The sequence below is a fragment of the Amblyomma mixtum genome, chromosome 3 (assembly GCF_055824585.1).
Source record: "Amblyomma mixtum isolate Tamu chromosome 3, ASM5582458v1, whole genome shotgun sequence".
Taxonomy (NCBI): domain Eukaryota; kingdom Metazoa; phylum Arthropoda; class Arachnida; order Ixodida; family Ixodidae; genus Amblyomma; species Amblyomma mixtum.
The window spans coordinates 129029267-129043635 of NC_143014.1; the positions used below are offsets into that span (position 1 = coordinate 129029267).

At 53.9% G+C, this 14369-nt stretch overlaps 1 protein-coding gene across 2 annotated transcripts in view; it reads left to right on the plus strand.

Annotated features, from left to right (window-relative positions):
- LOC149351799 (protein qui-1) overlaps positions 1–3619 on the plus strand; it is a 484090-nt gene extending 480471 nt beyond the window's left edge. For both annotated transcript variants that reach the window (XM_089581130.1, XM_089581131.1), the window contains one exon: positions 63–3619. In XM_089581130.1, coding sequence (XP_089437256.1) covers positions 63–619 — 557 coding nt within the window. In that variant the 3' untranslated portion in view covers positions 620–3619. The remainder of the gene's footprint in view (positions 1–62) is intronic.
- Positions 3620–14369: the final 10750 nt, after the last annotated feature.

Here is a 14369-nt window from a genome sequence, read left to right on the forward strand (position 1 = left end):
TCCCCCCCCCCCCCCTTCGTTTCCTGTCGGCGAGTAGAAAGAGCGCGCTGGCGTGGTCGCAGGAGGGCATCCCCTTCGCGGCATGGTCCCCAAGCGGGTGCTGCTGCGGGGAAACCTGAAGCGGGAGCAGTCGTTCGACTCCTTCTACTGGGACCTGCGCGCCCAATCGCCCAAGCACGAAACGGCCGCGGACGACTTCCGCGCCGGCAAGCCGCTGTCTCCGTTCGGCTCCCGCGAGCACCTCCAGCTGACGGGCGGCGCGGCCGTGTGGAACGGCGGCCTGGGCCGGGGACCGCGCAGCGCCGCAGCGCCACACGCCGGTGGCGCCGCCGACCTCGGCCTGCAGCCCAAGCCCAAGTTGCCCAAGCACAAGATCCTCAAGAAGCAGCAAAGCATGTTCGCCTGCTTCCCCGAGTTCACACAGCAGACTCCGCCAACGCTACTGTCACCCGTGGCGCCAAAGGAGCTGGTCGAGAAAAAGGAGCTCGCCAAGTCGGGCCGCGCCACAGCCGTACTCCTGCCGCGCACCAACAGCGTCGAGGAAGCGCCCGAGCCGGCCGCGCGGGACCCCGGCCCCGAGAACACGGTCACGGACTCGGCTGTCTGCGCGCTCATGTGAACGCCCCGTTGGCGGACCCTGTTCCTGGCCCGGACGCCTCGTGAAAGAAACCAATAGGGTGCGCCGTGATGGCTGCGCCTTTGAGTGAGCTCGCCCCGCTCTGAGTTGTACTCCTCGCCCACCTTCCACCGCGCAGCACAGTGCTTCGTCGTCACACGCCGGCTGCCTCACCGGAAATCAAGCTGTCTGTCCGGCCGGCGTAGAACATAAGCAATAGAGTCCCCCGAGGATGAGCAGTTGGAACGTCCGCCTCCCGCAATGCCGATAGGCAGCTGGGCACTTGGGCAGGTCACTCGCTCGCATTTTTGTTAGGAGCCACTGCCAAGAGCTGTTGAGGATGACACGTGTCGTGCGCAGATGTCGCGAGTCGAACTGTGGCACGCTGCTGTATATCCTGTCGTAAACGTATTTTTTTAGGCAAAAGAAGCAGTAAGCCGGAGCAATTCGAGCCAGGCACTAGTGCGTAATCAAAAAGGGCGGGCTGAGGTCACAGCGGCGAGAGCAGCTTTCTCAAAATAAGGGCACGCGTAACATGCTCGGCATTCTGCTTATCGAGAGCGCGTTTTTCTTCCAATCAGGAGGGCGTTTTGCTATGATATGATGGCAGCTAGCTTCCTCGACATAACCAGACAAAGTTGGCCTCTCCTGTACCCGCCTCAATAATAAGGGAAACACGTCCGCGTGCCCAATTCCAGAGCCTTCGGAACAGACATCGGAGTATTCTCAAGCAGAATTAATGACACCTGTCGGAGATAATTTTGTGCACTCCTCGTGCTGTTTTTTTTTTATCTATAACGTCTGAAGCGGTGAGCTTTAGGAAGTAGTCGCAGCCTTTGTGTGAATACCTGATGTCAAGTGTTCCAGCCGCCGCTTATCGGAGTGTATCCAGCACTCCCCAGTGGATCCCGCCTGACACGTTGTTGGAGTGTGATAACTATATTTCGGTGTGAGCACCTGACCTTGCACAGCAAATGCTCCGGCTCGAGCACATTTTCACTATGCACACTCTGTTCACCACTGCACGTTGTACGTTCCTTCAACAGCCTAAGCACAAATTGTTGTGAAGACAGTGTCCTGCATGTTAAAAGAAAGGGGGGAGGGGTACTTGCTATCCAACAGTAACCCATGCCGTGAGCTTTGACCGCAGTGTAATGTATTATAGATAAGTGAAAGTGAAACCTTTGTACTCGGATGCCTTCCACGTTCCTGAAGACAGACATTGCCACATTGTAAGAAGAAACCACACACACTGACACACACAAGTGATGCAATTTTATAAGTTCAGCTTCGTATGTCAATGCCTGTAGACAAATGGTGGCCAGGTTGATCCCCGAGAGCTATTCGATTTTTACGGTGGTTGTGTTCAGGTTCTCCTCGCCCCCCCTCCTTGACCTCTAGTCAAACATTTGCTCAATGTTTGTCGTGCGCCGAGCTCCAGCTCTAATGAAAGCGGACCTTTCCAGCAAGTACTAAACGTAATTTTTACACTCCCCCGCAGTTTGCGTAGATGTACAAAATAATGAGTTATGTTTCACATAAATGCATTTAAGTTTCGATCCTCTGTTTTGATATTATTATTGTTATATGCCCCAGTCCTAATCAGACAAACAGTGTCGGAGGTCGCAGCACTGCAATTATAATAGAGGGCTGGAGACCAATGCTTTCTCTCTCCTTCTCTCTCTCTTTCTCTCTATCATTTTTGTGTGTGTGCACAATGCGCAAAACAAAAAAAAAAAGAGTATTACATGTCCTCGCTTTAAAATGTATACCTCTCCTTTATTTTATGTTTAACTAAACGCTTGCATATGTGAATCCATGTGGCATATCATACTTATTGTGCATTTTTTGTGACGTATCTATGTCAAGTGGTACGAATGATCATGTTCTGTGGATTGTTAAGGGTGCGTTGATGTGAGTTCGTCGCCTGTGATTCACAAAGGTGCGTTAGAGATGTCTTTTCGCTCCCGAAGATGAAGGAAAGCGCATAAGCTGAGCGACGGGCGGTGTACGTTGTGTTGTAGTGTACGTGGCGCATTGTTCCGCGAGTGCTTGTTCTGAGCTGGCGTGCTTTCTCCCTCGTGGACACACTTCTTCCCTTCGCCTTGCGCTTTGTTTTCGGAGTCGACCCCGAAGCACCCTCTCCCTGGGCGTGCTGTCTGCGGCCCTGGGCGTGGCGCTACCTTAGCCGCAGCGCGCGCCTTCCATGCCGCGGGCCTGTGCTTTTCGGGAACCACGACAGTCGTCGTCGTTTACGTTTGATTCTTTCCCCTGACAGTACCTGACGTTTTTCTCTTCCATTAATGTGCGTGTTTCGATACGAGTGTTTCGATGCAGGCAAGATATTCGTGCTAAGGGGCTCCCGGCGCTCTGTCGGATCTGGGACAAGCCCATTAATGAGGCCACGCCGCCGACGCCGCACGGGCAGGCTTCCTCTACCTGAGTGCCCCGTGCGCAGCCTGAGGAACGGCGCATTCAAGTAGAGGCGCCCTCAGGTTGTCTTCCTGGAAGCCTTCCTTTTTATAATTCTTTCTTTGTTGTATTGATTCTCTCTTCTTTTTCTTCTTTCTTTCATTCGCCCCTTGAAGTCAGCCTTCCCTCTTCACAAGTGAGCGTTCATGTGTGAGTGAAAGAAGGCGCCCCTTAGTCGCCCAGGTGTCCGCGGATGGTTGAAAGCACAGTGTATACGTATCTCTTCGTCCCCCATGCAGCGGTCGGCGGGTGCCGCAACTGTGACAGGCAAAATGCCCAAATTTACGCGCAGAATGGCGCCTCTTCTGCATCGTGCCACTCTGCTCCCTGCGGTAGCCAGGTGTTTCCGCCGGGTGTCGCACACCATGTTCTGTAGCCTGCGCGCCCGATGGCGTACCGGCGAGGCTTTCCACAGACTCGCAGATTCTGGTGCGCCGGATCTATTGTTCCATCACCGGCCCCTTTGCTTCTCGGAGGCGCTGCGGCCACGCATACCCTGATGGACCCTACACTCCAAACACGAAAGGAGTGAAAAGGGGGTAAGCTGTCCTCCAGCGCACTTCCTTCAAGGGGCAGGGTATGCTGCCAAAGCCCCGGGGTAGATTTCCATCGCTAAAAATACGGAATACTTACGGTTGGCAGCGTAAACAAATTCCCTCTTCAAAAGATGCGAAGTTTCAGCAGTTACGAAGATTTTAACCGAAGTTTCACTCTCCTTTTATTTGCTAACCTCTGGACAACCGGCGCTGCGTTTGGAGACATCGTCCGGTTGCCAGCTGCATCAAGTTACCCTGTTTTGCGGTGGGAATATACCTCCGTCACCAAGAGTAAGCATTCGGTGTACTTACTGATCAAAACCTACCCCGGAATTTTGGTAGCATACCCTGCCCTTAAAAGGGAGTGCGCTAGAGGACAGCTTACACCCTTTTTACTCCCATATAGGCGTGCGTAGAGTGTACTCCCGCAGGACACCAAAAACCACTTAGATCGGTAGACCCTGACGACCTGTGATCGGCTCTTAGAGCCACGCAGAGCACAGTTGTCTTTCGGGTTTTGCTTTTTCTTCGCTCTCCGGCTGCGCTGCGGCGGAGGCTGCGATCATTAGCCTGTACACCGACTCCGTGTATCAAGAAAAAGACCTCGTATTGTTCGAGCACGCCACCTAAATGAACACAGTTATTTGTCAACCTTCACCCCGTTTCCTACGCAGTGTTTTGGCTCATCAGAACGAAAAGCAAAAACAAGAAAAGAACACGTGGCTACGTTTTGCTGGTTTTTAGGATATTCAAAAGCCGGCGGAAAGCTTGTAATCACGCGCTAAATTTCTAAGACGCCTTGGGACCACCTACGAAGTAGGACTAGCATCTTGAATTGCTTGTAAGAGACTATTTAGATTGTTAATAATCAATTAGTGCACAAATTATCGCTGTCTCATTCACATGCGCAATCACCGATGAACATGCATTTAGACGCTTTGCCGTACTTAACACAGTATTTGGACCCTAGTCACAATAGCACATCGTTATTGTGGCTCTGTGGTCAAGCACGACTTTTGACCACGCCGCTGTAAAGGCGTCGTTGGTCAGCAAGGAAGAAGTAATACCCACAACCTGTTCAAGTTCCAACAGTACCATTCATGAAGCCCATTAAGACGTCTTAATTCTACCATAAGTGTTTATTTTTGCCTTCTAAGCTGCTTGAGGCTGCGCACGGCAAGCTCTCAGAGGAACAACATGGCCATTCGCTCTGTCCGTGCAAGCCACACCAACGAATCTAAAGCTGGAAGTGGTCTGATGCAACTGAAGAGATGGGCACTTCCAGTCTTGGCGCATGCAGCACAACGTCACGAGTGTGCATCTTTACCGCCGACCCCTTGAAGCTCATGACCGCCGCCATAGTCCGGTTACGAAGCAGAGCAGAAATCTGACGCACAAGACTGCAGCACTCACACACACATACAGCGCTGTACTTTAAAATCGAGCGAAGAGACAGCGCGGGAGATGCAGGACACTCTAGCGCGCAGTGTCTCTTCGCTGTGCTACACCAACTAGCGGTGCCACCGTAGTTAAAAATCGCTGTATTGCATCCAAAATTTCCAGCTCTTATTTACAGCGAATAACTGTTATGGAGAACCCACCCGCGATGGCCTTCCAAAGTTTGATCCCGTCACACGCGCAACTGCCGCGCTTCTGTGCGAGGAGGAAATGACCGTGGCGCTATCTGTGCACTGCGGTGGGAACTAGAATGTGGCGCCGTTTGTAGCGAAAAATCGTTTTGTTGTGTTGCATCGGTTCTCCGTCGATGTAATAAAGACTCTTGCTCGTCGTTTAAACTTAAAGCACGGAATTTGTTCAAAATTAGGCTTAAATGATCAAAGCAATAGATACAAGGTCTCTGGTCTATTTACACCGCGCACTTCTTTCGATAACAGAGCAATGAGCAAGCGCGTCTGTGAGACGAGTACAAGTGACTGTCGGCCATTTAATCGGCCCGCTCTGGTACATCAAATAGTACTTCGTGCCATCATGATGTGCATTAACGCTGTGATTTCGCTGTGGTTACATCGACAGAAGGGACGCTTAAGCATGCAGCCCCAAATATTGACATTTCAGCAGCCTCCATAGGTTGCCCCTGGTGACGTGCTATGCGACAAAACCTCCAGCAGTGGCTCGAAACCAACAACCAGGACAATGGAGTACAAGGCAGTCGCATGTGGTCTTTAAACATTGAAAATGATTTCCCTTTGTCTTTCATGGATTCATCTTCCTGTCTTGCTTCATGACAGCAGTAGCGAATACACCACCCCTTTGACAACAACCTGTCGTGGTGTTTTGTTTGTTTTGTTTGTTTGTTTTGTTTGTGTGTTTCTAAGCTTAAGCGCTAATGTGCAGTCCGTCTTGTGTGCCAGTTTTCTGCGTTGTGTCTGTCACTAAGGCCCACCAATTCACACAGACACCAGTTTTGGGGGGGGTAATCCGGTCTTCTCAGTGTTCTACGCGGGCCTGCTTTTGGGCCTCTTTGCCAGCTCTACGCTAGTAAAACAGGTTTTACCGATATATATAGATCAATAAGCTTAGAGCATTGCCTTTCAAGTGAAGGCTCTGAAAAGAAACCGTATGCGAGTACGTGAAAGACACTCGATTGAGAACAAAGGGGCGTAACGGTCTTCGGTGCGCTCTCCTGTCTTTCCTGGTGGAGCGCGCCATACGCGTCCAGAGCGCCTGAGCAGTGCACCACGGAGCAACGAAAGCGACAGTGAACGTACCCCCCGGATTCTGAGCCGCTCGACTGCGTGATTTCCGTGTCCGTGCGGCTGTTCTCACAAACGAGCATTTTCCCTGGATCCAAAGCAGATGCGGACAGATTTCGCTTTCTTTGCTCCCGCATCTCTCGCGCGCGCGCTCTGCGCAAGCCACCACATGTAATGTCGCGCTCAGTGCAATCTGCAACGCGTCACTTGGTGATCGTTTGCAGCTTACAGCAATCGAATGCGCTGTAATAAATGGCGCCAAACATGCGAGGTCAATTCATGGAAACTTTATACTATCTTGATTAGATACTAAATGCACGGCTGTTCATCGTCAGCTGCTGCTAACTGCGTTGTGAAGCGAGATCCCACCACATATTGAGTGTTGCACATTATACTGAACGCGGTATACGATGCTAAACGCACATTGGACGGCTCCTTTAAAGCGTTGCAGAGCAAAGCGTCTTGTCAGCTCAGACGAATATCCCAAAAGCGGAATACCTAATTCAGCGCATTAATTCTTCGTAAGTTGAGCGATGGACATTGCTGTTTCCACGGCGCAAGATGTTGCCTACCCAAAAGATTAAAAAAAATCAAAATCTCCCGTTTTTATCCAGCTAAAACTGCGAGGCGCCAAACACCGCTATTCTGGAGGAACACAAGTTAACCGTCGAAGATCAAAGTTTGAAAATAGCAGGCTTTTTTTTTTTCGTTAATGCTGGCTGACATGCGATGCACGGACTTTTCTATGCAATGTTTGTTACGGCAGTGCGGTTTTTCTAATTAACTTTTTCGTACTGGAAGACAGGTCGTGTCGCAGCTGTTGCTGGTGGGTAAAAGATTTTATGTAATTGCTGAACAAAAATTTTCCTTTTAACCGCGCACATGACATCGTGGTCAATAAATTTTGCTACATTTCGCAGCAATAGACTTTGCCACCGAAGAGAAAGTCGCTGTACAGCGTGCAACATCACTTCTCGCTTTGTTTTGCATAGTGGAGGAAGCGCTCTTTCTCCCATTGTATTTGTTGCGGGTATCAACAATCTGCCGAATCGCGGTTGCCTCTTTGGCACAAGGAAATTCTACGTAACTCCGCATATTGTTTATAGCTGTGTTTTCCCCGTGAAAATGTGTATACAAGAAATATAAAAAAAAGAATGTGGTGATGAAGTGATTCCTTTATGGTTACACACCCGTGGTTGTTCGTTTCCCAGTGTATACGGTTCGTTGACCCTGATGTAGCACGCACCATCCTTAAACATTCATACGCGACGCAGAGTAGAAGCCATTGAAATGCACCTGAGTGCCAGGTGGTTGACATTTTCCACGTTTATGTATAGCTGGACCCTTGGTAAATGGAGTAATAAACAGGATGTTTCTACAAACCGTGGTTTTCATGGTCTTCTTTTCTCTCTCTCTCTCTCTGTGCGTGTGTGCGTGTGCGTGCGTGCGTGTGCGTGCGTGTGCGTGCGTGCGTGTGCGTGCGTGTGTGTGTGTGTGTGTGTGTGTGTGTGTGTGTGTGTGTGTGTGTGTGTGTGTGTGTGTGTGTGTGTGTGTGTGTGTGTGTGTGTGTGTGTGTGTGTGTGTGTGTGTGTGTGTGTGTGTGTGTGTGTGTGTGTGTGTGTGTGTGTGTGTGTGTGTGTGTGTGTGTGTGTGTGTGTGTGTGTGTGTGTGTGTGTGTGTGTGTGTGCGTGCTTGCGTGCTTGCGTGAAATCGTTATCTCTTCCTTTATTTTCTTTTCGGCTGAGCTGTACAACAAACCAAGCCACCTAGGGAAAATAAAACTTTGTTATGTTGACGCAAGGCTGTCCATCGCACAAGTTACAGCCGCTGTGCCCATGTAATGGACAGAGAGCACCTAAATTCATCTTTTTCTAGCTAACACTACACGCATTACACACGCTATACACACTAACAGAACACTACACAGAACAAGACTGGACAACTTCAACTGAATCTTACTGGGCACTCACATGACCTATATACATTTGATTTATGCACTCGCAGATGCCTCGTCATTGACCACCGCTCTCAAATTTGCCGCCCCCCTCATGCGTGGCATGCGCTTGTGCAGAGACCTCCGTTCTCCTGTGCTAAACTGCATTAGAGCCCAAGATGACAAGGTTAGTGCTATTTTTATGGTTGCTTTGTTCTAATTCTTGTTTCTTTATATATATATATATATATATATATATATATATATATATATATATATATATATATATATATATATATATATATATATATATAGTACAGGTTCCAGTTTACTAAGCTAAGTAGGACGTTACGATAGACGCGACTGTTCATTTTTAAGGCTTATTTCACCAACAGCTTCGGGAATGGTATTCCCTTCGCCAAGGCAGGTTTACAATGATTCAGTTCAGTAGTAAAAGGAGACAGTATGAGCGAGGAGGTATAATCACCGCCCTCGCAACAAACCTGAAAGTGAGGGCAGGGGACCGCAAAGCAGATCGCACAAGAGCTCTCACAGCAGTCGCGGCTGAAAAAGAGAATATCTAGAGGGGGAAAGTGATATATATATATATTGTAACGGCATACGACCTTCGCAACCAAGAGCGCGCTGCGGTATACAAATAAAGAAGAGGCGCGGGGCGAGCGCGAGGGGAGAGCGCGCGGCGCTAGCGCGTGAGGTTGAGAACAAAGGTGAATCGCCGCGGCCGGTTATGTCTGAGTCTCCTGTGTCTGAGTCTCTGTGCCTTTCTCTGCGCGGGCCCGCCGTCCCGTAACATTTGGTGGCAGCGGTGGGATCATGCCGCTCACCCGCTCCCAGAATCAAGTCCCAGACGTGCCAGTCGACAGGACTCCGCCACCAGCCGACGGCGCCGACGACGCCGCGGCCGGCATCGCTACACCTGGGCGCTCGGAGGGGCTCGGTTCTCCGCAGCGGCTGGACGCCGGTATTGAGCGCCTCCTCGATATTTTTACTCAGCGGATGGACGCATGGGAGGCTCGTCTGACTGCCCAGGCTGGGGAGATGGAGGCGATCCGGCGCGACTTCCGTCGCCTTCTGCCAGTCGAGCCGAACACGGGTCCGGTGCCTCTGGACGTCCCCGCCACCGCTGTACCCAGCTCTGCCGTCGCTGTGCCTGCGGTCGTAGCCGCCAACAGCGTGCTCGGCGCGGGCGCATCATTGGACGTCGTGGAGTTGCCCACGTTCGACGGCACCATTTCGTGGGACGCTTACCGCATCCAGCTGGACAGTATTGCGGCGGCGAGAGGCTGGGACGAGCAGATGAAGGCACGGATGCTCGTCGCCAAACTGAGAGGCCGCGCGACTGAGCTGCTGCAGAACATGCCGCCTGACCAGCTGGGCTCTTATACTGTCCTGGCGGGCATCCTCGCCGACCACTACAGTGCCTCAGGTCACCCCCGTGTGCAGTACCACCGCCTGCGAGTCCGCCGTCAAGAGCCCGGGGAGACATACCAGGACCTCGCCGCCGCCATTGAACGCCTGGCTCTGCAGTCGTTGCCGGGGGCGCCTCAGAACGCCGTGGCCCTGGTCGGCACCGAGGCATTCGTCGACGCCATCCGACTCCCTGAGGTGCAGCGCTTGGTCCGCTCTGGGCGTCCTGAGTCCGTCCGCGCCGCCATGGCGCTCGCCGTCGAGGCGGAATCGACTTTGCTGGCCACGCGGGGGTCGCCACCGTCTTCCGAGCACAGCGTCCCGGTGCAGGCTCCTCGGTTTTCAGTCCCCACAGCGGCCTCTACCCGACGCAGGCGTAATGACACCCGCACGACCTGCTTCCGCTGCGGCCTGAGGGGACACTACGCGAGGGACTGTGCTGGCCCTCCGACGTCGGAAAACGATTCGGTGGAACGGTGCCCCCGGATAAAGTCCGTCCCCGCACTCCTTAGTTCGCCACGTCCCCTTCTTTCGTCGGCTTCGATGACAACGGAAGCTCCCTACGTGCTCGTTGACGTCGCCCTGCTTGATCGGCACGTAGCGGCCTTGGTCGACACTGGAGCGGCTGTTAATGTGCTCGACAAATCGCTTATTGTCAACGCACCCCACCTGCTTCTTCCAGCCGCCAAAACCCGGCTCGTAGCTTTTAACGGCGCCCCGGTGGAGCAAGTCGGACGTGTTACCGTCAACGTGACAGCACTCGGAAAGACCATCTCCACCGAGTTTGTTGTCGCGGACAGCCCTATTTGGCCAGTGGTCCTCGGATGCGGGTGGTGCCAGCAAGCCGGAGTCGTTCTCAATTTTACCACCACAGAACCACGTGCGAGCCAAACTCTGTGTGGGCCGGGTTGGCTTAGCTGGATTTCCAGCGTCGGTGTCACCCTGTAGCAGTCCCTGGTGTCGGCGACCAAGCGTGCTTCGGGATCTGTGCGCTACCTCGGAACGAAGTGGCCACGTCGAGTCAAGCCAGTCGACGTCACTACCGTGACTGTGGCGACCGCCGTGACTCTGCCACCGGGTGCGGCAACTTGGGTGCATGCCAAGTCTGACAAACCGATCACAGCGGATGTGATTTTCGAACCTACCCGGTGTTCGGCTCCGGCCCGAGAGATGACCTCCCCTCGAAGCCTTCTGTCGGTGCTCAATGGAGAGGTCCACGTGTTAATGCTTAATATCAGCCGCGCACCGCTCGTGCTGACTCCCGGCACGCAATTGGGTGCAGCGTCAGTCTTGGACTCAGCATCACCGGTTGCGTCTCTGCAGCATGAAAAACCATCTCACCACACTCCAGCGCCGGCGGTCCTATCATGGGACGAATTTAACTTTGGGCCCACCCTGACCTGCGCGGAGCTCGCCTCTCTGAAGGCCTTGCTGCTCGAGCATCGCAGTTGCCTTGCTCTAAGCGCTAGTGAACTCGGGTGCACTTCCTGGGCCCAACACCGGATAAACACCGAAAACCGTGGGCCTATTCATCACCAACCTCGCCGTGTCGCGCCAGCTGAACGGAGAGTCATCCAGCAGCACGTATGCGACATGCTTGACCAGGGAATCATCGCCCCTTCTTGTAGCCCTTGGTCCTCCCCTGTCGTCCTTGTGCGCAAGAAGGATGGAACACTCCGCTTCTGCGTAGATTACCGCAAGTTGAACGCTATCACTCGTCTCGACGTGTACCCGCTGCCCCGCCTCGACGATGCACTTGACCGCCTGAAGGGGGCCCGTTATTTTTCCACCCTAGATCTGCTCTCGGGCTACTGGCAGGTGCCTGTTCACCCCGATGATGTGGAAAAGACAGCATTCGTGACTCCCGACGGCCTCTACCAATTCAACCGTATGCCGTTCGGTCTCTCAAATGCTCCAGCCACCTTTCAGCGCCTCATGGACCGCGTCTTAGGCCATATGAAGTGGACTATGGCGCTGGTCTACCTGGATGACGTCATTGTCTATGCGGCCACGTTTGATGAACACCAAAGGCGACTCAAACTCGTCCTCGAAGCCCTTACCTCTGCTGGGCTTCGCTTAAAACCAAAGAAATGTTTCTTCGGTTTCGCAGAGGTCACGTACTTGGGTCACGTTGTGAGCCGGCATGGCATCCGTCCCGACCCGGAGAAGCTAAAAGCGCTTACGGCTTACGAAGCTCCCACCACTGCCAAGGAGCTCAAAAGTTTCCTCGGATTTGCTTCATACTTCCGTCGTTTTATACCCAACTTTGCCAAGCGAAGCGCTCCCTTGACCGCCCTACTGAAGAAGAATGCAGCGTGGAGTTGGACACCGGCCCAACAGCTCGCGTTCCTTGACGTCAAGCACGCGCTCCTCGAGCCTCCTACGTTGGCCCATTACAACGAATCGGCCCCCATCGTCCTCCACACGGATGCCAGCCAAGATGGGCTCGGCGCTGTCCTTCTGCAGGAAGACGAGTCTGGTGACCATAAAGTCCTAGCTTATGCCAGCCGCCAGCTTTCCGACGTTGAGCGCCGCCGCCACTCTTCAGAACTCGAGTGCCTCGCCGTTGTCTGGGCCGTCGAGAAGTTCCGTCCCTACTTGTACGGCCGTCACTTTACCATCGTCACGGACAATAGCGCTCTGACTTGGCTGCAGTCTGCCAAACACTTAAATGCCAAGATTGCACGCTGGTCCCTGCAACTTCAAGAGTATGATTTCACCATAGTGCATCGGCGCGGCTCTGCACATCAGGATGCCGATTTCCTTTCTCGCCACCCTTGTTCCGTGACAGCTTTGACGGACCTCAGGACTGCGCAAGCGCAAGATCCCGACGTTGCTGCCATAATCCACTCCCTTGGCACCGCCGTCGGCGCAGGTCTCCGCAAACTGCGCCGGGTCTATCAAATGAAGGATAACCTCTTGTGTCATGTGAAGTGGTTCCGTGGTCGACCACCCGTGTGGTTGCCAGTTGTGCCGGCAACACTGCGGTCGCAAATCTTGCGCGGCCTACACGACGCTCCCACGGCTGGTCACCTTGGTCGCAGCAAAACCTACGCACGAGTGTCGGAGCGCTTTTGGTGGCCTAATATGTCCAGAGACGTCAAGGAACACGTGGCGTCCTGCCAGACGTGCCAGTTCAGGAAGTCATCCACACGAGTAACCAAGCCACCCCCGCAGGCGTTTTCGCCGCCGAGTTCACCTTTCGAACTGGTTGGATTGGATCATTTGGGCCCGTTCCCGAAGACACGCGCCGGCAACCGGTATATTCTGGTTGCGGTCGACTACTTCTCCAAGTGGGTCGAAGCACTGCCCGTTCCCGACACGTCGTCCGCTCATGCCGTCTTGTTTGTGGAACAACATCTTGTTCTTCGGCATGGTGTGCCACAACGCCTCATCACGGACCGCGGGAGCTGCTTTATGTCCCAAGAATTTGAGCGTGCCCTCCGCTCCTTCGGCATTGCGCATTCCACTACATCCGTCAATCATCCCCAGTGCAATGGCCTCGTGGAGCGTGTCAACCGCACCCTTACGGATATACTCGCCTCCTACGTCGCTCCGTCCCACACAAACTGGGATCGTTTTGTTTCTACTGCAGCTTTTGCACTCAACACTGCGGCTCAAGAAACAACGCATGTCACGCCGTTCTCAGTCGTCTATGGCAGAACGCCCTCCATCCCTCTCGACGCGCAGTTGGGCCTTCGCCATCCTACTGCGTCACCGACTGACTGCGCCCAACGACTTCGTTCCGCCCGCCTCGACGCTCAGCGCAACCTTCTCACGGCCCATGCGCGTGCGCAAGTGGCCAATGCTGCAGCACCACCACCTCCCTCCTTCCGGTCCGGTGACTGGGTCCTCGTTCGCCGCACCATCCGCGCGACTGGCCGTGCAGCGAAGCTCTTGCCCCGATACCGCGGCCCTTACCGTGTCGTTGCACGGCTCGGCCCCGTTACGTACCGCCTAGAAGACCTCCCCGAGCTTCGGCCACGCGGTGTGCACCACATTTTTCCGGAACATGTCTCCAACATGAAGCGCTATGTCTCCGGCACCCACCGTGATCCCGACTTGGCTCCCACGTCCTCCCTAGTGCCGCCCTCCAGTACCAGCACCAGGCCTCCCTTCCTGAATGCCGCCCCTTAAGTGGAGCGCTGCTCCGTGAACGCAATCCCAAGTCCCGCGGTGCGAGAAGCCCTCGCAGTTTTCGTACGGCGAGGCGTCGCCTACAAGCAGCCCCGGGATCTACCGGGACCGTCTCGTGTCAGACGACACTGTCATCACAACGTGACGATGCCTCCTGCGCACCAAGCTGCGCCGGTGCGAAGAACCTCAGCCCGGGCTCATCGGGACGAGTTCGATGCCGCCTGCAAAGCGAAGCACGCGCTAGGGGACACCAGCGGTGTCTTCCCCCTCTTATCTTGCAGACTGGAAGAGACTCTTATCTTCCACCTCTTCCCCCCCCCCCCCCCCCCCCCGGTGGAAAGATGTAACGGCATACGACCTTCGCAACCAAGAGCGCGCTGCGGTATACAAATAAAGAAGAGGCGCGGGGCGAGCGCGAGGGGAGAGCGCGCGGCGCTAGCGCGTGAGGTTGAGAACAAAGGTGAATCGCCGCGGCCGGTTATGTCTGAGTCTCCTGTGTCTGAGTCTCTGTGCCTTTCTCTGCGCGGGCCCGC